At 44.7% G+C, this 23437-nt stretch overlaps 1 protein-coding gene across 11 annotated transcripts in view; it reads right to left on the bottom strand.

Annotated features, from left to right (window-relative positions):
- Positions 1-67: 67 nt before the first annotated feature.
- Positions 68-23437, bottom strand: part of ZHX3 (zinc fingers and homeoboxes 3) — a 95785-nt gene continuing 72415 nt past the window's right edge. For all 11 annotated transcript variants that reach the window (XM_054573743.1, XM_054573740.1, XM_054573742.1 and 8 more), the window contains 2 exons: positions 2478-5481; positions 68-302 (listed from right to left, as the gene is read on the bottom strand). In XM_054573743.1, coding sequence (XP_054429718.1) covers positions 292-302; positions 2478-5331 — 2865 coding nt within the window. In that variant the 5' untranslated portion in view covers positions 5332-5481 and the 3' untranslated portion in view covers positions 68-291. The remainder of the gene's footprint in view (positions 303-2477; positions 5482-23437) is intronic.

Raw genomic sequence — 23437 nt, 5'->3', positions numbered from 1 at the left:
ATTCAGCATCTATGAATATGAAATCTGAACTACTTTATCCATTGGAAGGCAAAGGAAAGGTCCTACATTGTGGGAGGAAAAACTGACGAGAACTTTGCTCTCCCTTCTTGCTCGGTGGTGGCCGAAGGTGACAGGGCAGGATTTGGGCCGTCTGTGAGGCTTCCAGAAACTCTGCGCGCACCCAGAGGCCGGGGGCGGGAACCGGTGTGGCAGCGGAGAGTTGAGCTGGGCCCTTGCACGTGGCAGGCGGCATCCCAGACTGGCCGGTCCTTCACAGTGATCGGATCAAATTCAGTCTGTTTCTGAGGAGAAAGCACATGCCTGTCACCTCCATGTCAGTGGCCGCCAGTGTAGCCCCCAGGGCGGCATCACTGGCTTCAGGGACCTCTTAATTCCTTGAGCAATGGCTTCCCACCAACCGCCTCCCCCACTCGGTGCCTGAGCAAATGGGAAGAAGGCCTGCAAGAGAAGGACAGGCTGCGGGGAAAGCCAGCCAGGGACCCGCGCTAAGCCCCAGGCGCCGAAGCTGTACAGGAACGTGTCTTCTCTGGGCCTCCAGCCTTGTCCCCTGGGCCCAGCTCCCCAGGCCGCCGCCTCCCCTGGGGTCCTGTCCTCACCCACCCATCCCGCCCTCTCCTTCCGGCTCTCCAGTACACACTGTTCTAAATAACAGCAGCCGGGGCTAGTTTCTGACATGTATTTTACTGATGCCTTCACTTTGTTTCTGACTCCTGACCCTAAAGTCAAAGTCAGGGGGGCCGTTCAGAGACGCCCATCATCTGTGCTGCTCACAGAGGGGCCCTGGCGGCGAGGCGGCTGCCCAGGCCGTGAGAAGTCAGGTGCAGATGCACAGACAGGCCCTCCCTGCACCCCGGTATCTGTGTTGGATAAAGGAGGATGCTGCCACCGGGGCAGGGCCACCCGCACGGCCCCTGCTCTGTCCCACCCAGGACACAGCGTTTTGCGTTCTGGTGGCATTCTGGTAACTGAGGGGTGTAAGTGCTCGCAATTCAAACCCAATCCTCCCAATTCCAGGCTAGCTTTCTTTAAAATTTTGGTACAACATACATAAGTCCCACCATTTTTAAGTGTACATTAAGTGGCATTAAGTACATTGACAATGTTGTGTAACCACTACCCTATTACCAGCTGCCGAAGAATACAGTTTAGTAAAATTTTAACTTAAAAAAGCCAGGGAAAAAATTTAAAAAAAAAACTACTGTGTTCTAGTTCCCAGCGATCTATGCTGTTTTGCTGGCAGAGCCAAAGCCCAGGTGGACGGCCCCAGGCGGCAAGCCTGGTGCAGGAAAAGGTGCCAAGGCCCCCAGCCCTGTGAGGCCAAACCTGCCCCGGTGCCTGGCACACTCCCGGGAGGCCCTCGCTCACTCCCAGGGGCCTGGAGGAAACCAAGGTCAAGCCCAGAAGTACCAGGTCCTGGAACCAACTTCTCGAGGCCCACAAATCAGATCATCTGAGAATCCAGACACTTCCTCACTTTCCAGTGCCTCCTGTGAGGAACTAAGCTCCATGGCTCCTGGCCATCTTGGAAGGAGGCCTCTAACGAGGAGGGAGGGAGAGGCTGGGAACTCAGGGCCCAAGATCCTGGAATCAACACCTGATATGTGACTTGTTTGTGGCTTCAAGAAAACTGCCTTTAATAAAATAATTTTGTAAAGTTTTCTGTCAAGTACTAAGACCGTGACCCAGCTTTTGATTCCATAGACATCTAAGAGGGAAGATGATTTTGCATTACTTCTTCATCAGGAAGAGCCACTGAAATGCAAATTACAGGATTTTCTTTCTTTCTTTCTTTTTTAGGTTTTTAATTTATTTTTTCAAATACATTTGTCTCTGCCAACCCCCCACCACTTTCCCTTGCTCCCTCCCCCTCCTTCCCTCCCTCAGCTCTTCCCCTTTGGTTTTGTCCATGAGTCCTTGCTATATGTTCCTTGACTTTCCCTGTCCCTTCCTTGTCCCCGCCCCCCCCTTCCCTCTTGTCTCTGTTGGTTTCTTTTCCTTTCAGTGTTGCTGGTCAGGATTTTCATCATTAAAAAAACACTTAATGTTACCTACGGACAAGTAAAGACTCTCTTTCCTTTTTGTTCACCAGTTTGAGTTGAATTTCCTCAAAACTCCTATGGCTCTCTCCTGTCCAATGGTGTGGTTCTGCCTGACTCAGGTGATATTCTAACCTATTCCCCTATTGCTAAGAAATGGTAGGAAAGTTTGGACCCTTGTAGGCTCACTATGTTCCTTCCCCAGCACAAGTTTAAAAACAAAACATGAAATGAAATGAAAATACAACTCTCAACCCTTTACCATGTTAGGCTCTGATGATGTCTGCTGCCAGGTGCCCCCAAACAGCTGGGCAGCCTTTGAATCAGCAGATGCTCCCATGCAGTAAGTTCAGTGCCCACCCCTGGGCGTCCCCTCCCCATCCCCACAGAGGGCCACCGTGGCTCCTGTGGGCTCCTTACCCAGCTGACGTCCAGCCTGGGGACTCGGCGTGTCACAGGGCTCTGAGCTGGCCTCAGGGGCACCAGGCTCCCACGGCCCACTGTTCTCGGACACCTCCGAATAGGTATCCCCTGGCCCTTTGTGAACTGCTGCAGGGTCACCGGAGCCCTGGTCCTCGCTGCCTGTGTCTGCCACGGCCCGCGTCTCCTCGCCCATTTTCTCAGCAAACCACTGCTTGACCTGTTGGGGGCTCATCTGGGTCTTGTCACAGAGGCTCTGCAGGTCGTCCTCATGCAGTGTTTTGTGTGTCACGTAATAGTCTTGCAGCAGCTCCCGGTTGCCGGGGGCGATGACCAGCAGCCCTGGTGGGAAGTTGCCCCGCTTGTAGTCTTCGTACCACTTGAGCTGGCCGTTCTTCAGGGCGTACCTGCTGTCCCCGAACCAGCGCACCACCTCCGGCCGCGGCAGGCCCGTCTGGGCCATGATGTTGTCATAGTCCTGGGTGCTCGGCCACTGCGTCTGCACAAAGAGCTGGCGCAGCAAGTGCCGCTGCTGTGCTGTCTTCTTGTAGCTCACCTTGCCGGGCAGCTGCGCAGCCAGCTTGTTCGACCCGTCGTCTTCGGGCTCACAGGCGACCAGCCCGGGCAGCTCACTCTTGCCGTTGGCCTCAGTGACCCGCAGGTTTTTGAGGTTGATTTTGATGGGGCTGACTTTGCGTTCAGCCAAGGTGTGGCTGCTGGCCCCTTCTGGGGAGCCGTTCTCCCCGAGGACCCTCAGGTCACTGGTGGACTCCTCTGCTCCACCCTCGTCCTCAGCGGCCTCCTCCTCCTCCTGACAGGCACTCCCATCGGCCTTTGTGGTCTCCTCGGCATTCACTTTTTTCCTTCTCTCAGAAAACCAGCTGTCAATCTCTCTCCGGGTCATTTTGGTTTCAGTCCTCAGGCGGTCCAGTTCCTCGTCAAGAGGAAGGGGGTTTTGTGCAAAACTGCTCTCCAGGGCTCGGAGCTGCTCAGGGGCTCGCTCTTTGTATTTGGTTGGTGTGAAGTCAGGGGTCTGGTGCCAGGACTGTCGTTTGGCACAAGGGTGGGCAGCCAGCGTGGCTGCCGTCGGGAGACAGGTCACCTCGGGAGCCTTAGACACTGGGGAGAAGGGCACCTCTGGCATGGAGTCAATGATGATGGAGCTGGGATCTCCGGGCACCATGGCCCGGGAGCCCTTCAGGTTCCGGCAGTGGTACCTCCGGTCACTGAACCATTTCCGCACCTCCCTTGTGCTGAGGCCGGTCACTTTGGTCAGATGCTCAACTTCGCTCTGTCCCGGGAACTGGTTCCGACAGAAGCTACCTTTCAGAGCTGACAGCTGTTCATGAGATTTCTTATTTTTGTAGATGCTGGCATCGAGGAAGGCCTGGGAAGTTATGCTGGGGCAAGCTGTGAGCAGCGACTGGGCCGCGTTGACCACCTTCACCGCTGACGTCGTATTTGAACAGACAGTGTTAATGGGTGCAACGGTTGGCTGCTTGGGGACGGAGGTAACTGCTAGAGGGAGAGACGAGCTTGGTGCCTGCAACCCATTGGCCATCAGCGGCTGAGTAACCAGAAGTCCCCCTGCTGCGCCCTCTGGCTGCCCCACAACATGACCCGGGAGGGCAGCCTGGATGAGATGCTGGACGTTGCCGGCACTGGCAACCAGGGGAGTATTGAGAACGGTGATTGTGGGCTGAGGGACAGACTGAATGACTGTATTGAACATCTTTTTCCGGGCATCCTCGATCTCTTCAGGGGACCAGCTGATCCCTTGTTTCAGCCTTTGGGCTGTGAACCAGATCTTGAGCTGTTCCTCTGGATACTTGGTGACCACAGTCAAGTAGCAGAGCTCGGCTTTGGTTGGGTAGGGGAACTTGTGGAAAGAGTTCTTCAGGAAGCTGTTGGAGTCCATGGCCGCATTGTACGTGGGAATGCTGCTCAGGGGGATCATCACTTTGGGAAGGGACTTGGCCGTGGGCAGTGGCTGGTGGGTGTGGTGCTGCGCATGCGCGGGGGGCTGCTGCTGGAGGGACAGGAACTGTGCTATACCCGCCGGCAGAACTGGCACTGTCCCTAGCAGGGGCCCGTTGGCCGTGTGGGGAGGCTTGGCGGAGCTGGTGGGTGCCTGACTCACTGGAACAGCCCCATTGACAAAGGAGTGGTCCCCCTCTTTCACATCTATTTCCCCAGCTGGTGTGTTTGGTAAGGCCTCACCAGTGGGCTGACTGGGGACGTTTTCCTTGAGCGTATGAATTTTTTTGGCTTCAGCTTTGCCTTTCATTATCTTCATGATTGGAGTTTTGGTGATGATGATTTCGGCTTGTCCGTCGGTCCCGTCAGCGCTGGGCTCGCCCAGGGGGTCAGGAGTGCTGGTGCTCTCGGGGACGCTCTGCTCCACGACGACATGATTGTCTGGCTTGGCCACATTCCACACAAAGCTGGCTTCCCCTGAGTGACACTTGGCATTGTGCAGAGAAAGCCCCTCAGGAGTTTTTGCCAGAAAACTGCACTCAGTGCATACAAAAATTGGGTCTTTATTAAAGTCTGTGTGCTTGGAGTTCATGTGTCCCACAAACTGGGTTATGTCCTGGGATCTGAAATCGCAGTATTTACAGGAATACGAATAGCCATCCAAAGTGCTCCGATGCCCGTTGGCCAGCGCGGCGCTGTCGGTGCTGCTGGAGGTCTGGGGAGCCTCGCTGCTGGTGGCAGGCACTTCTGGGGGCAGATCCTGTGGGGGTCCTTCGGGCAAGGCCTCAGGGGGCGGGGCCTCTGCGCTGGTGTCCTGCAGCACCACGGTCTTCACGGGGATCATGCACGGGGTGGTGGATTTCCTCTTGCTGGCCATGGCGACAGCTGCTCTGGGTGATCACTTGGGGAGCTCTTGTCCCATCAAGGGCCTCACGGTACAAGTTCCAGCTGCTCCATGAGGGCCGAAGAAAGTTTCTAAGGGCAGCTTTTTCAATTGTTTGCAGAAAGCAAGTTCTCTCTATTAAACCTGAGGAGAAAGAAGAAAACGAGTAAGGTCCCTAAGCTCTGTGTGTTTCTCAGATACCCAGACCCACTCCACTGCTTGACTTCTATCGCTGGGACCGTTTCACAGGGAGTCCAGCTCCAGCTGGGATGTCAAATCTGAGTCAGTAGCGCCCCCAAGCACTAACAAAACGGTGTCCCAAAGAATGATCTGGGGATGTTCCAATGCCATTTGATTGACTTCAGCTGTGTGTTTTTATTTTGTATTTCCCTCTGCATCCTTGCATTAAGTAACTCAGATTCAAAAACGAAAGCGATAACAAAATAATCCTCCTTTGAAACACCAAATTAATTCTGACCACGTCCGAGGGAGAACAAAAGCTCCTAGTGTAATTCTTGTTTAAATGTTTGAGCCAACCAGGGTTTGTCTTTTCATAGCCTTCCCACATATGACAACAAAATGACGCCTCTGCCTCTCCCAAGCCAGGCCAAGGCCAAGTCAGCGGGAGCGGGTGGGGGAACGGGCTGGCTGTAGGAGCTCGGCCTCCCTGCAGCCTTTCCCTGCCTGCTGCCCTATCACACACACTCCAGGCCACAGAAGAGGGTCACCTCACAGTTGCTGGTTGTACCCCAGGCCACTGTCACTCAGGTGAAGCCAAAGGCCAGAGAGTCAGGGGATCCCAGACCCAGACTGTGACCCAGCCAGCTGTGCATTCTCTCTCTGAGGACAACAGCTTGAAGTGTGGTCTCATCTTGCGTGTGCAAACTACATGTGACTTTGTATTGTGCTAACTTTTTATTTCTTTCCATTCCTTCCTTAAAAATAATAACTCTTAAGTCCTTGATTCATTTGAAATTTATTTCAAAAGCTGGGATGATGGATTAAAATAATTATTGTAATAATTTTTTCTTGAGATGCCTGTGAAAATGTTACTGTGATCCCTATTAGTAATATTATATCACCATAAACATCACTACCTTTCACTTAGTAAATTATATTGCTGATATTGATTACAATAATAGTAATTCTAATACCAAAACCATGTTATCATTAGTGTATGGATTTGATATAAAAATGTAAAGAAAATTAAAATATCTTTATTCAAATTCTTAGTGAATAAACACAATACACTATTTTTCTGTTTGTAAGTCTAATGCCAATGATCATGATAATAAAAAATAATCACTGTTTAACAAATAGGGTGAGAGAAGGATAAACATATACCCAGGATCTAACCAGTCACCATTTCCCCCAACTTGAAGTGTCATACATATTTTTTTACTTAATTTTTTATTGTAAAGATAAAATATCAATATTAATAAAATTTAAGAAAACAAAACCACCTATAATTTTGCATAGCCTTCCATCTAGTGCAAATGTTTCAAACATAGTTTTAATCATGATGGGCACACTCTTGTGTTTCTTTTCTGGCAATGTGACATCATAAACATTTTCATTAAATACGCTTCATAATTGTAACACCCAATAGCTGCTTACTAATGTATCACTATGGACTTGACTTAGCCTCCCCTGTTACTGGACAGCTCCCAACATCCCTCTCTCACAGATGACAGCGAAGTGACCTCTAGGGGTATAGGATGTACTTCTTCTATTAAACTAGTTCCTGAGGCTAAGTTCACAGAAATGTATTTATTAGCTCAATGAGGATCAACATTTCTGAGTTCCTCTATATATTATTGACATTTTAAATCAAGTGTTTCATAATTCCAAATCAGGAAAACTAAAAATAATACAGATATGTTTCTAGTAAGCAAATAAGATTTTCAGATAAATCACTGAAGACATAAAATATCTGAAAGCACAAGTAACATCATAAAAAACAAATAAATCAGACTTAATTAAAATTAAAAACTTTTGTATTCTAAGTCACCATCAAAAAGAGAACCTGCAAACTCAGAGAAAATGTTGCAAATAATATATCTGATAATGGGCTTGTACCCAGAATAAAGAATTCTTACAACTCAACAATGAAAAAACAAGAAAACCCCAATTAAAAATTAGGGAAAAGATTTGAAAAGTCATTTCTCCAAGGAATATATATAAACGGCCAGTAAGTACGTAAAAAAGTGCTCAACATCATTAGTCATTAGGGAAATGTAAAATCAAAACCACGATACCAGCTCATACCCAAGAGATGGCCATTATCAAAAACAAAAACAAAAAACAAGTGTTGGTGAGGGTGTAGAGAAATTGGAACCCTTGTCATTGTCGGTGGAAATGTAACATCGTATAGCTTCTATGGAAAACAGCACTGACTTTGCACTCTGTCGATTGTTTCTTTTGATGAAGTGTTAAGTTTGATGTAGTTCCCTTGTCCATTTTTGCTTTTGTTGTCAGACCCCAGAGATCATTGGCAAACCAATGTTGAGTAGCGTTTTCCCTGTGTGTGTTTTTTATGAGTTTTATAGTTCCAGGTCTTCTGTCCAGTCAGCGATGTTCGACCGGTGTGCCACAAGGGGCAGACCTGCCTATTTGGCCAGGGGCACTGACCTCTTTCCCTTTAGATTGCCAAATAAAAATGACAACAGCCAGCACAACAATAGTTGTCTGGTGGGAATGAATCAAAATTATATCCATTTTCTGGTCAGATAGGCAAAAACATATATTTTTTAATGTGCCACAGAATTTTAGTAATTAGTTTACATGTGCCATGAGATGAAAATGGTTGAAAATGGCTGGATTAGGTCTTTATTTTGAGTTAATTTTTATATAGGGTGTAAGGTAATGGTCCAGCTTCATTCTTTTGCATGTGGATATCCAGTTTTCCAGCAGCATTTATTGACGAGACGGTCCTTTCTCCATTGTGTAGCCTAGGCACCCTCGTTGAAGATCATTTGACCATATATGAAAGAGTTTATTTCTGGACTCTCTATTCTGTTCCATTAGTCTATGCCTGTCTTTATGCCAGTATCATACAGTTTTGATCACTCTACCTTTGCAATACAGGATTGGCAAAAGTAGGTCTACAGCTGTGTGTACAGAAAACAGTTTATTCTTGTATTATTATTTATTAATTATTGTATTATTTTCCAACTGTACAATGAACAACTGTAAACTTACTTTTGCCTCATCCTGTATGTGAGTGTGTATTTGCTGTTTAGGGTCCTTTGAGATTCCAAATACATATTAGGATTTTTTTTTTCTATTTCTGGAAAAAAAATGCCAGTGGAATTTTGATAGGGATTACATTGAATCTGTAGATTGCTTTGGGTAGTATGGACATTTTAACAATATTAAGTCCTCCAATTAGTGAACATGAGATATCTATACTAGAAAATGAATTCAACAGAACATTAAATCATAAAGAAAAAAAGAATTCATTGACCAAAAACAAGAACAAAGGATAAATACAAATCCATTAAATAATAAGTGACTTTATTAGGAAGGAAAAGTACATTGACTTTTTTTTAAACTTTGTGCTTTCTTGTATTGTTTGAATTGTTACCGTCCTGTGCTCCTCTTGATTTTAAAGTAGCAGGAAAGATTAAAATAAAATTAACAGTGCAAATCGGGTGGCCAGAAATATAGAGTGATTGTGAGTTGCTCATTTGGAATTGGGAGGTTTCAGTGTGACATGAACCAATCTCGGGCGTGAGAGTGGTAGGAGATGGGCCTTGATATGCCCACAGATGCCAAACCTTTGTTGAAACAGAGGCCTACTTGGTATCATTATCTTATCATTTACTTGGCAACCTTGTCTTTTGAAGGAATTCAGTTGGAACAATAAATGATAACTATTAAGGATTTACCTATACCAGGGAGGTGGAGGCAATCTGACCACTCTTTACTTTCAAATACTACAGTCAGGTATGTGTGCAGAGGGTTCTGTATCCACAGATTGAACCAACTGGGGATCAAAAATATTTTTTAAAAGTTACATTGTTGCTCATGTGTACCTTATAGTTAGGCCTACAATATTTGTATCTATACTGAACCGTACATCTTGTCGTTATTCCCTAAACAATGTAGTTTAACAACTATTTACATAGCATTAGGTATTATAAGTAATCTAGAGATGATTTAAAGTATATGGAAGAATGTGTGTAGGTTATATGCAAATGCTACATTATTTTATATAAGGGACTTGAACATCTGCAGATTTTGGTATCTGTAGAAGGTCTTGGACCCAAACCCCCTCAGATACCAAGGGACAACTGTATTAATTTCAAACTATCAACCAACTGGACCACTTCAGTGGACCCTTGACACCCTGAAATCCATGAGGGCACAATCCGATTGAGGTAGAACCCTCAGGAAAGGTAGTTTTGACACTTGAAAAAAAACCCAGTTACAAACATCCTGAAAAATGCGTACTTGTGTGAAGTTGCACACAATAGCTGAAAAAATTAGTGGACGCCTCGCACTGGAAGTGTCAAAAAGTTGTACTGGGGCCAGATGTGCAAACAAACCAAAACAAAGAACCCAGCAGATTCTCATGTGAATTGAATCCAGGCTAAAAGGGATAGAATCCATGAGCACCTTTTAAGAGTTGATGTTTGGCATGAGTCAAGCGATCCCAATAGTGGTAGTAGCTGGGACTGCAAACCACTGCCATAAACTCCGAATTAAATCGATGGGCTCCTCCATTCCAAGGGACTCCCGAAGTATAAACTAACACCACACACCGGCGGGCCGAGCGGCACTGACGGCACCACTGCTGTGCTAGAAAGGAAGTCTGAGAGATTTCCGTGACCGACTAGGACACTGGATCTTCTTTGATTCCATCGCTCAGAGTGCTTCATCATCTGCAAGGCACTTTTACAGCCTTTGATCCATCCCTGTAGCTTCCTGAGTTAGTTATTATCGCCCCTTCCCCCATCTTAGCATTAAGGAGTTATTGAGCAAGAAAAGGGAGATGATATGACCAAAGTCACACAGTAGATTTGTATTCTGACTCTGAATCCCATGTTCTGTTTTGGCCCACAGTCACTCTGAATACCAACTGAATAATAAACCCACTACCTTTAATTATTTTTACATTATTTACATTAGTAATTATATTATGTTGAGCCTTCCCACAGAGGGCTCAAAGTTCTTAAACCTCAATTATTCCAGTGCTGTTATTTTTTTATTAAAATGACTTGACAGGGCTATCATGAGCCTTATTATTTATAACATTCTTGCACAGTCAGAAGAGAGGATATATTTACTCTTATGTATGACTAGAGAACTGTGTTACAGTGGGGCTAAGTGATTAGACCAAAGTTAGTCAGCAGGAATCTGTAACAAAACAAACACAAGGAAAACTGGCCATCCTCAGGAATGTGTATGGGCAGGCCCTTGGCCGTCCAGCAGGTCCGCTGGCTAGAATCTTCAGATTTTTGCTGAAATCAAGGAGTTATAAAGAATTCAAGTTTGTTTCTAAGCCCAAATCCTCAAGTGTCAAAGCAGCGTCCAGCCCAGAGCTGGCCTTGTTTTGCTCTCTGGACACCTAAGGGTCGCAATACTTTCTGCACTGCGTAATAACCACTCCGCTGAGGGATCAGGGCCAGAGCTCTCTACTTGTTTTTCCCCCTCAAACAATTCTTGTTTCTGTTGTCACCAACAGAAACAGCCTGCTCCCGTCAGATGTTATCACCTTTATAGCGAACACTAATTTATCCTCTCATGCTCAGAAAGGTGTTTATGATACAAATACGGAGGCCTCAGAATGAAAGGGACTTCAGAAACCACATCTTTCAACCACTCATCTTTGCGTGAATCATCGTGAAGGAACCACCAGCTGGTTAGGATAGCCTACACTTCCAAATCCCGGAAGAGAGCGAGGTCAGCACTTTCTGAGGTTGAAAAGACGTTGGAAATGATTCCTTGTATAATATAAGAATTCAAAAAATTACCTTCCTGTAGGTTTTACTCACAAAATTAATTTCTTACTCAAAAAAAGAGTTGAGGACTTACTATTTGCTAAGTACTACGTGCCAGGTAATAGATCTACAAAGATTTTTAAACAGATGCCATCCTATAGTCAAAAAGCTAATTGCTTGTTGTGGATATTAGGTCATTCATCAATATTCTGGGGCAGGCACTTCTTCAAGACGTACTGAGTTCCCTGTCCCTTGGAATTGAGGTGTAACTGATGGAATGTAAGCAAATGTGTTATCTCCAGGGAAAAGCTTTAGGAGAAAATGCATGCTTTGGTCCACAACTTACTCTCTGGCCCAACAATTGGCAACGTTCCAGACTGTGGCTACTCTATTAGCCTGGGTCCAAAAATGGGAGGACAAAAGGTGACTGACAATGTACACACAGTGTGAGCAAGAAACAGCCTTTGTTGTTTTAAGCCACTGAGGTTTTTGGAGCTGCTTGTTAGCACAACATAATTCAGCCCGTCCTGACTGATACACAGCATAAGGAAAGCCAGGTGAACAAATTAACCAAATTCAAACACTAGGCCGAGTGCTGTAGTGGAGATGTGTACAAGACTCAGGAGGGCGCAGGAAAAGCCTCGCCACCCACCTCAGTTTTCTGAGGACTGGGGGAGGCAGCTTGAATTAGAGGTTGAAGGACGAGTAGACACTGCCTAGCAGACATGGTGAGAAGGGGTGCCCCAGGGAGCACTTTGTGCAAAGTCAGAGGGAAGAGAAAACATGTTTGGAGAGCTACACGGGGTTCAGTTTTGCTGACATAGGAAGTATAACATGGTGGATTTACCATGAAGCTAATAAAGCTGAGGCTTCAAGGACCCTCACTTACATGGGCACCTTCCAAGGCCTGTATCATTATTTTTATAAATTTACACTTATAGTCTTTATACCTTTCTTTTTTTAACCTTAAGAAGAACTCCCTCCTAACGTTCAGGTTCCACAAAAGCCGGATCTGCTCTGGATGGGGTGGGATCTGCTCTGGATGGGATGGAGGGCGATAATGGCATGATTAGGGATCTGCGGGGCAAAGCTGCTGCTGCCCTCTTCATCCTCCACATGACTCCTTTTTCAACATCTGGAGAAAGGAGTCACGTTCCCCAGGAGTCTCCTTCCCCCGCCCAGCCAGGCACCCTCATTCCTGCACTCGGCCTCATGGGCTGGAGTGTCTGGGCCACCCCCACTGCCCCGCTCCGAACGCGCTCGTCCCCGTCGACAGGCCTCTTGGAAGTGGGGCCGGGACCTGAATCTCAGTCTCCAGATGTGCTCCGCGTATGTGCCGCTCTCCTTAATGAAGCTTCCTGTGTTAGACTTAATCCGTCCGTACGAGTTGTTACCCAAATGATGCCAGAGTAGTTATGCTGTGATAGTCCCCAGGAAAATATTCCTGAGTACGCTGGGATTTAATTCACGTGACCAGAACCAGTATCAAAACACAGCATGTGTCGTTTCAGTTTCGGTTTGGCAGACATTGAGGAATTTATTTAACAAGTGTTTACGAAGAGCCCACCCTGTGCCATGCGCTGTTCTCCATGCTAGAATATCGGAGAGAAAAAAGAACTATAAAAACTCTGCCTTCCTGGAGTTCACACTTTAGTTTGAGGGAGAGACAATTAACCAAATAATTTAGTAAATGAAGTTGTGTTAAAGAGTAATAAGTGCAACGGAGAAAAATAAAGCAGGAAAGGGGACGTGCGGAGGGGATGAGGGGCAGTTTTAAATATGGTGGTCAGAACGGCCTCACCGGGACTGGGACGAAGGAGCAGAGGCTCGGAGGTGAGGACCTGAGCCACCGGATGTGCGGGAGAAGCGTTCTGGGCGGAGGCACACGCTGGGGAGGGGGCGCCGAGGTGGGAGTGGGCCTGGTTTGTTCCCAGCAGAGCAAGGCCAATCCAGCTGAGCGGCAGGCGCAGAGAGACCAGGAGAAGACCAGGGTGAAGAGGTGAGGAGGCCGGCTGTGCAGAGCCACGGTGATGACTTCGGTGTCCCTGAGATGGGCGGCGCCACGGGAGGGCCTGGGGCCGAGGGCCGACGCGGCCAGCCTGTGGCCTGCGGGTTGCCTCTCCTGGCTGTGGGGAGAATGGACTGCAGGGAAAACAGGTGGAGAAGCAGGAAACCTGTCAGGAGGTTACGGCGGCAACCCATGCAGGAGAGGACAGCAGTCTGGACCATAACGGCAGAGACGCAGGTCAAGAGAAGTTCTGGACACATTTCGGAAGTAGAGCCGACGAGATTTCCTCAGGGTCGGATGGAGCATGTGATAGGTATATCCAGAGGAATCAGGAATGACTTGGAGAGCTTTGACCTAAGCAACTGAAAGGATGGTGTTGCCATCAACCAAGATAGGTTTGAACCTGTCAGCTTACTGTGAAAAGCAAACGCAGGTCTGTGCTGCTAGGAATGGACGGTCCGTGTCTAGGTGAAAAACCGGATTGAGCTGCTTTGGTCAGAAGCATTTCAGAGAACTAAGGGGTCAGGCTGCCACTGAGCAGGGCGGCTGTACAATGCCCATGTGCCCAGTGAAAAGACTCTGGTCTTTGCCAAAATCTGCTCGAACCAACAGAGCGACTGTGGGAAGGGGTGGGATGGGGGAGAGGGTGCGGGGGTGGGAATGGGGGAGACGAAGCAAACGCGGGATACCTTGAGAGCCACTAAGTCAGCAGCTACATCCTCAGAGATGTGCAACAGCTCCTTCTAAAGTTACACATGTCCCGTTAAAATGTATTTGCATCCTAAATCTTGTTTCAAATACAAAAGCAAATTACTTTATTTAATTTAAAACTAAAATTAAAAAAAAAAAACAATATAAGTGGTTTGTTCTGGATGTGGTTTTTTACTTCTGAATTACATTTGTTTTGTTTTAATTGAATTTTTCCAATGGGCCAGAGAGTTTACAGGCTAAATAGCTTGAAGGCTAGCAGGCCAGCTTGAACCTCCCAAGCGCATTCATTGACAAAGGAGCTCTCTGGCCCTCCCCCATGAATACAGCGCTCCTCCCTCTCCTTCCAGCTCAGTCTGCCTTTGTCACCTTCTTCAAAGGCTGCACTACAAAGCCCATCAAGATCTTAGGCAGGAGAAGGGATGCTTGATTTCACTCACAGTAAGAGAAATACTAATTAAAATCACTCTGATTCTCTTTCACTTACTTTGGAAAAGCTTGAAAGATTTGACAATATACTCAGTTGGCAAGGGTTTGAGGAAATAAGGCATTCTCCCATACTGCTTATAGGAGTAAAGATTAACAACACTTCTATGGAAAAGTATTTAGTAAGAGCTAACAAAATTTTGAATGCCCATTACCTTTGATTCAGCAAGTCTGCTTCTAGGAATGTAGCCTACAGGCATACATGCGTGCATTAATGGATGTATAAGGTAATCCGCTATCAACACTGCAATAGCTAAGGATTGGAAATAACCTAATTGTCTACAAACAACTGTCCACAAATGGGGATGGAATAGTAAGCACTTGTACAAAAGAATGAACAAGGACTTTTTATGTTGCTATGGATTAATCTTCAAGATATCTTGATACTTGTTTTTTAAAAAGCAATGTATACATGTGCTTCTGTATATACACACTTACAATCTCTCAAGACAAACACATGAGAAACTAGTGATTTGCCTTGGGGAGGGGAATAAAGAGGGAAGCTTTTTCCCAGTGAACTTTTTAAAATTCTTAACAATGCGAATGTGCTATGTATTCGAAACAAAAACTTAAAATTTGAATATATAAATGGAAAAAAAAACATTAGTATGTTTTCCAAAGTGTGTGGATTGTTACAAAGAGCAGCAAGTGAAAAGGTGAGTGGCCAAGTGGGGTTGAAGCAGAGGTCCTTAAAGGATATAGGACTCGGATCTAATATCAGGTAGAACTTTACATTCAAGCTTCTAATAAGTACAGGTGGGCTTTGGGTTTAACTTCCATAGTGGTACACATGGGCACTTCATTTATATCTAAATATAAAACCTACAACTAAATATATTCCATCTGCCTCCAGCTTACATACATAATACTAAAATACCTTAGAAACATCCAAGACAGAGGAAAGGAACAATCAATCCATGCAGAGCAACCTCTTTCCCAAATAAAAAACCCTTTAACAACCTGTTATCCAGTCTCTGAGTATCTCCATGGTCTGAGACTCATCACCATGTGCAACAACTTAAAAGTTCCTTTCTTAGCTGGGCCTGCCTCACTCCCAAGTTTTAGATTTGCCTTTTGAACGGACACAAAACAAGGCAGCCCTGTTCACTGTGTGACCGGTCCACTCTCCTTCTATACATGAGCCTGTCACGCAGTCGATGATGGTCGTTTCATCTTTTAGTGTCACTGCTGCAGTGTAACCATCCGAATTCATTTCACACTCTCTAGTGACCTGCTCTTTGAACCCATTTTAATTTGTCCACGTCACTCGCAAAATGTGGCAATTAGAACTGAACAAGCATTCAAATGTAGCTCGACCAGAGAGAAATCAACGGAAACTGTTTTAATCATTCTACTACCACTACTACTAATGTGAGACATCTATCTGAGTAGCAGTTCTGTTTTCTTTTTCTCTGTGCACAGATGAGAAATTTGAGAGCCAGCAGGACAAGGCAGCACTGCTGGAAGTTGGCAGCACTGGGGTTCTTTCATCACAAGGCCATGTGAGGACACATTTTCACACACTCATTTACAATTCTGATAGAGGCGTTCTGGGCTTTCATTCCCTTCGCCTCTCTGAGTTCTACCTTCTTGTCTAAGGAGGGAGTGTTTTGGTCCCTCGTTCTTTATGATAGCCATGCCACATGGGATCACAGCTAATGGCCACTTCGGCTCTTGCATTCTCCACAGGGCCTCAGTGGTGGCGACGTCTGAGGCCCCTCCAGGTCTGCTACACCTCTCTCCCTAAGAATCACAGCCCTCGTGAGGTCTTCTCCGAACACTCATGTGAAATGTCTAAGACGGTCCCCAACCTCCACTCTGATTAGTCGTCTTCCCTAATAGCACCCTAATTGTTTCTCTACGACATTTAGCAAAATTCATCACGGGATCATTATTTGCTGCTTCTTCTGCTTAATGTTGCCTACCCTGGCTAGTTCTGTAAAGTCAGGGCCTATATCCACAGTATCCTCAGCATCTAGCACAGTGCCTGACACAATGTAATTTTCACTGAATGAATGGATGAATAAATGGGAACTGAGTATGAGGTTAATAACTCTAATATTAGAGCTGGGTTTGTATTCAAGAGCTCTACCATTACAAGCTGTGTATTCCGGGCAAATGATTTCATTTCTCATGATCTGATTCCTCAATGGTGAAATGAAGAAAATAATGCGTACTTCACAGAGTAGACATGACATTCAGTGTACAAAAAGATTTAGTGTGCCACCTGGCACACAGTAAGCACTCAATAAGTCATAGTTACTGCTGCTGCTCTCATTCCATCGTCTCCCACTCAGAGGCCATGCACTGGAGAATGACCATTAATTAACTGTAATGGCAAAAGGTACATTAGCTACTTGATCCTGTTTCTTTGTTTTTTTTAATTGTGATAAAAAAAAGTATACAAAAATTTACCATTTTAACCATTAAAAAATTTTTTTATCCTCGCCCAAGAACATTTTTCCATTAACTTTAGAAAAAGAGGAAGGATGAGAGAGAAACATTAATGTGTAAGAGAAGCATCGACTGGTTGCCTTCCGTATGCATCCAGCCTGGGGATTGTATGCACCTGGACTGCAGATCGAACCCACAACCCAGGCATGTGCCCTGACAGGGAATCGAACCAGCAACTTTATGGCTATGGGATAATGCTCCAACCAACTAAGACCCACAAATCCAGGGCCATTTTAACTATACAGCACAACAGCATTAAGTATATGCACAGTGTCATATAATAGGTCTCCAGAACTCTATTCATCTTGCAAAACTGAAACTCTACATCCATTGTACAATAATTCCCTTTTCCCCTCCCCTACTCCTTGACAGCCACAATTCTGCTTCCTGTATCTAAGAGTTTGATTGCTTTAGACATCTCATATAAGTGGTATCAGACAGTATTTGTGTTTATGTGAGTGGCTTATTTCACTTGTAATAATGTCCTCAGGGTTCATCCATGTTGTACCATGTGACAGAATTCCCTTCCTTTTTTAAGGCTGAATAACATTCCATTGTATAAACTACAGTTTCTTTGTCAACTCATCTGTTGATGAAGAGGTTGCTTCCATCTTTTGGCCAATGTGCATAATGCTGCCGTGAACACGCGTCTGCAAATATCTCTTTAAGACCTTGCTGTCAATTTTTAGGGGTATACATCACTTTTTAAGCTTCCCAACACCCAATGATGCCAGGAGAGCCCCACCAGTCTTCACCTCTTTGCTCTTGTCACAAAATTACCTCCTTCTCAAGCTCACCCCCTTAGTCCTTTCAGATATCCTCCAGGTTATTTTATTTTTATTTTTATTCTTTTTAAAATCTTCATCTGAGGATTCATTCACTGATTTTAGAGAGAGACAAAGTAGGGAGAGAGAGAGAGAAACAAAGATGTGAGAGAGAAACATCGATCAGCTGTCTATGATATGTTCCCTGACCGGGGGATCAAACCCACAACCTAGGTATGTGCCCTGACCAGGAATCAAATTCACAACCTTTTGATGTACAGGATGATGCTGCAATCAACAGAGCCACCTGGCCAGGATGCTTCCTCTATTTTTAGGTGGATTCTACAGGTCAAATTTTGAATTTATTTCCTTGTCAAAAAGGGAAGGAAGCTATTAAATCTTTCCTACTCTCTCTGTTGGAAGATCTCCAGGTCCCTTATCCAGAGTAGGACACTGTCCCAGACCTGAGCAGAGCTGGGCTGCAGAAACCTAGGGTGCAGTACCCCAGAACGACACAGAGCTGTGGCACTGCCTCAGTTGGCCCATGACAATTTTGATAATGTTCACTTATGAGTAATGTTTTGAATGCTGTTAGTATTTCATCAAGAAGTTATTAGCTTCTCTTGACAAGTAAGATTAACAAACATTCATTGGGTTTATCAGTCTTGTGACTTAGAGCCAGGATATTTCTAGGCAAATCCGCTTCCAATCTAATAATGCCCAACGAAAAGGATCAACTGGATTTGATCAAAAAAGTTCCACATCTTCCCAGAACTCTAAGAGCATGGCACTTCCACACCATTGTCCTGAGGGGCAACAGAACAGAGGTTTTGAGCAGCAGATGAAGACGTACTGGGGGCCTCTGGGGGTGCTTGGCTATGTCCTGAGGAACCTTAGGGTGCCAAGGTGACCCAGGGGTAAGGAGGAACAATAGGCCTCAGCACCTGAGCCTTCTCTGGTCTACAAAGCAGTAAAGTCAATCACTTCATGAAAGAGTGGCTACGACTACTCAAGATACAAAATTCCAATTTCTTCCAATTCCTATTTCTTCACAACCACTGTCAAACCAGGAATAAAGTACATGTCTCCCTATTCCCATCTCTACCCTCTTCCTAGAGTATGTGAGGGCACATGTACATGCATGTATGTGTGCACACACATGCTCATCACTGATACACTCAGGAGAGTTTGGGGAGATATAACTTCTGGTGCAAAGTAGTAAGCATGTATATTTTCTTTCCATGAGATTTCTGGAGCCTAAATAAAACATTTCTAAGGACTTCTCTTAATAGCATATATGAGCACTGATGCGATGTGCCTACCATCATAAATTTGGTAAAAGTTATATTTATCTGTTTTTAAACCAAAGGGCTGCTTTAATATTACATGTTGGGTTTCTGGTGGTGGTGTTGTTTCTATGATAATCTTGGACAATAAAATTTCATCTGACTTTACTTAAAATACCACTTAACTTTCATGAGAATAGAAATCATTCCCTTAGTTGGCCCTCTCCCTCACTCCCCGCCCCCGCAGAGCCAGCCCCCACCGTCCCACTTATTTAACTTCCTTGCTCAATCAGCCTTTGGCACACTGAAGGCTCCATTCCATCCTTCCATTCTGCCCCAACTACTTGCACCAAGGTCAACAGTCAAGTGGCTCTCTCCAACTCTTTGGCGAGTCTCTAAGTCATTTAGGCCCCAAAGGAGGTCAAGACCGATGTCTCTAAAAGCTCTCCACAAGTGAGCAAACTCACCGCTGCCTGGCACTTTGCAAGCTCCTGTACCCAAGTGACCCCCAAATCACCCTTGCGAAGCTTGAATTACCTGCCAAGCTCCAAATCCATTACTTCTAACTGCCATTGGTCCCTGTAGGTTTTTAAAAGCCATGCACATAGTTTCTGCCTTCCCTTACCTTGGCATCCACCCCTCAAAACAAACAAACAAACAAACAAACACCTAAACAAAATAAGCAAGCAAAAAATTCAACCACCATGTTCTATGCCTAGATCTCCATCTCACTTCTCACCATCGGTACAGATTTCCAAGCAAGGGACCCAGTCTCCATCACTCCCGCATCCTTTATGCAGTCCTCCCATGCCTTCCCCTTACCCAGCTGCCATCACATCCCGTAAATCCAAGAATATTTCAAATCTGACCTATTGTCTCCATCTTTGTGAGACACCATCTAATGGTTAAGGGCTTATGCTCTGGAGCCACACAGGCCTGGTTTCTATCCCGATTCTGCTACCTATGAGCTTTGGGACCCAAGGCATGGTCCTTGTGCCTTCTATGTCTCCATTTCCTCCTCTGTAAGAGGAGATAATAGGCTTAATCTCTCAGAGTTATTGCAAGAATTAAGATATGGGTGTGAGGAGTGCAACACCATGCCTGACACACAGCAAGGACCCCACAGACAACGGCTCCTGGCATTATCCTTGTGTCTTTCTCCGTAATTCAGTCTTTCGCCAGTTCTGGCTTGGAGTCCTATAACAATCTTTCAAGCTCCCATTTTCTAACATTGTCACCAGAGACTACATACTCAAAAACAAATCTGTTATGTCACTCCTTCAATTAAAGAATTTCAGTGGGCTTCTTACTTCCAAGCAGAAGAGTCTATACATATGCTGTTTGATATGATAGCCACTAGCCACATGTGGCTGTTCAGCACTTTAAGTGTGGCTTGTCCAAATTGAGATGTACAATATGGATAAAACACATACTAGGTTTGAAGACATAGTATGAAAAGGAATGTAAAATATCTCAATAATTTTTAAAAGGATTTTATTTGTTTATTTTTAGAGACGGGGAAGGGAGGGAGAAAGAGAGGGAAAGAAACATCACCATGTGAGAGATACATCAATCGGCTGCCTCTCGCATGTTCCCAACTGTGGACCTGGACCGCAACCCAGGCATGTGCCCTGACCGGGAATCGAACCAGTGACCTTTTGGTTTGTAGGCTGGCACTCAATCCACTGAGCTACTCCAGCCAGGGCTCAGTAATTTTTTCATAGGAAAGAGTTCTTTATTTAAAGAGGAACTGAACAAATGCTGATCTAGTATCTTTTTTAAAATTCTTTTTGCATTCAGCACACTAACATAGAGGGAAAAAAAATGACTAAAACTTAAATATGAAAAACTACTTACAATTATATCCACAATTTTATACATTTATCTTATTCATACGTTAGTGAAAAATCACCAGCTATTATGAAATATGACAAATTATATCAAAAAGAACCAGAAAAACCTCATAAAAATGTATCCAAGTATGAAAAGCCCTGTACTTTTGATATCTTCACATCCTTCTGTGTGCTTATGTAAAACACATTGTTTCTTTAAATAAATGCATCCATTTACACATTCTTCTGTCTGCTCCAAGGCTATATTCATGTAGCCATCCAGGCAAGCCAGGACCCCTCAATAATCCGGTCCAGAATTTAATTTTATCACAACTGGTCGTTCAATGATTTGCTTTAAGAAGTCACTGGGCTCTAGCTGGTGTGGCTCAGTGGACTGAGTGCCGGCCTGTGAACCAAAGGGTCACTGGATCGATTCCCAGTCAGGGCACATGCCTGGGTTGCCGGCCACATCCCCAGTAGGGGGCACGTGAGAAGCAACCACATATTGATGTTTCTTTCTTTCTCCCTCCCTTGTTTAAAAATAAATAAAATCTTAGAAAGGAGGAGGAGGAGGAGGGGGAGAGGGAGACGGGAGAAGACGACGACTCATTTTAACAATCCTGATCAGAAGTCTTGCACCTGGGACCGGAATCCCCACTCTAGGGCATCCCACAAGCCCAGCCTCTGCCCGACAATGGGATGAAACCCTGATCTAGTACCTTTTTAACCCCCTTTAAATTATCTTTTTAAATCAACATGCTTCTGTTTTTTAGCAGTTTCTCATTGGTTCTTAGTCCCTTTACTCATGCCTCCTTTCTTTTTCTCTTTTCCCATCGGAAAAGTTATGGTCTCAGAAGTACTTACATCTTTTTTGGAAGGAGGGGGTTTTAAAAAAATATTGTGATAAAATACACATAATGTAAAATTTACCGTGTTAACCATTTTTAAGTGTACAGTTCAGTGGCATTAAGTACACTCACATTGTTGTGTAATCATCATCATCATCCATCTCCAGACGTCTTTTCTTCTTGCAAAACAGAAATTCTGTACCCATTAAACAAGAACTCATTCCCTTCCCCCAGCCCCTGGAAACCACCATTTTGCTTTCTGTCTATGAATTTGACTACTCTAGGTACCTCATGTAAGTGGGATCACACAGTGTATTTGTCCTTCAGTGACTGGTTTATTTTACTTAGCATAATGTCTTCAAAGTTCATTTGTGTTGTGTCAGTTTCCTCCCTTTGTAAGGATGAATAATAGTTCATTGATTTGTATATACCACATTTTATCTATCCATTCATCCATCAGTGGACACTTGCTTTGATTTTTTGGCTATTGTGAATAATGCAGCTATGAACCTCTGTGTACAAACATCTCCTTGAGTCCCTGCTTTCAATTCTTTAGGGTATATACCCAGAAGTTAAATTTTACCCAGGGGGATAAATGGTAATGGAACAAATACAATTAAAAATAATAAATAAATTTTACATAGAAGTGGAATTGCTGGATCAAACAGTAATTCTATGTTCAACTTTTTGAGTAACTGCCATACTGTTTTCCATAAAAGTTGCACCATTTTACAGTCCTACCAACAGTGATAATTCCTCCAAACCAATGCCAACATTTTGTTTTGTTTTGTTTTTAAGATTTTATTTATTTATTTTTAGAGAGAGGGGAAGGGAGGAAGAAAGAGAGGGAGAGAAACATCAATGTGTGGTTGCCTCTCATGCACCCCCTGCGAGGGACCTAGCCCACAACCTAGGCATGTGCCCTGACTGGGAATCAAACAAGTGACCCTTTGGTTTGCAAGCCGGCACTCAATCCACTGAGCCATACCAGCCAGGGCTGTGTTTTGTTTTGTTTTGTTTTGTTTTAAATAGACATCATAATGGGTGTGAGGTGATATCTTGATTTGCATTTCCCTAATGATTAGTGATATTGAACATCTTTTCATGTGCTTATTGGCTATTTATACAACTTCTTCTGAAAAATGTCTGTTGAAGTCCTTTGCCCATTTTTAAGCAAGTTGTGTTTTGTTGTTGAGTTGTAGGAGTTCTTCATATATTCTGGATATTAACCCCTTATTAGATACATGATTTGCAAATAATTTCTTACATTCCATGGGTCGGCTTTCCACACTGTTGAATGTGTCCTTTGAAGCACAGAAGTTTTTAATTTTGATGTAATATAATTTATCTATTTTTTTTCTTTTGTTGACTTGCTTTTGGTATTATAGCCAAGAAATAATTGCCAAATCAAATGTCATGAAGCTGCCCTGGCCGGGTGGCTTGGTTGGTTAGAGCATTGTCCTGTACACCAAAAATGCTGCAGATTCAATTCCTAGTCAGGGCACATATCTAGGTTGTGGATTCCATCCCCAGTTGGGATGCATATAGGAAGCAACCTATCAGTGTTTCTCTCTCACATTGAGGTTTGCTTCTCTCTCTCTCCCCCCGCCTAGAATCAATAAACATATCCTTGGGTGAAGATTCTTTAAAAATGTCATGAAGCTTTTCCCTTTTCCTGTATTTTATAGTTTTAGCTTTTACACTTAGCTCTTTGATCTATTTTAAACTAACTTTTGTATACAGTATAAGGGAAAGGTCCAACACCATTC

Source organism: Pteronotus mesoamericanus, unplaced genomic scaffold (assembly GCF_021234165.1).
Source record: "Pteronotus mesoamericanus isolate MK-2021 breed Mesoamerican mustached bat unplaced genomic scaffold, CSHL_Meso_final contig_25, whole genome shotgun sequence".
Classification (NCBI taxonomy): Eukaryota; Metazoa; Chordata; class Mammalia; order Chiroptera; family Mormoopidae; genus Pteronotus; species Pteronotus mesoamericanus.
The sequence above is the reverse complement of the archived record's forward strand: the minus strand, read 5'-3'. Positions and strand labels throughout refer to the sequence as shown.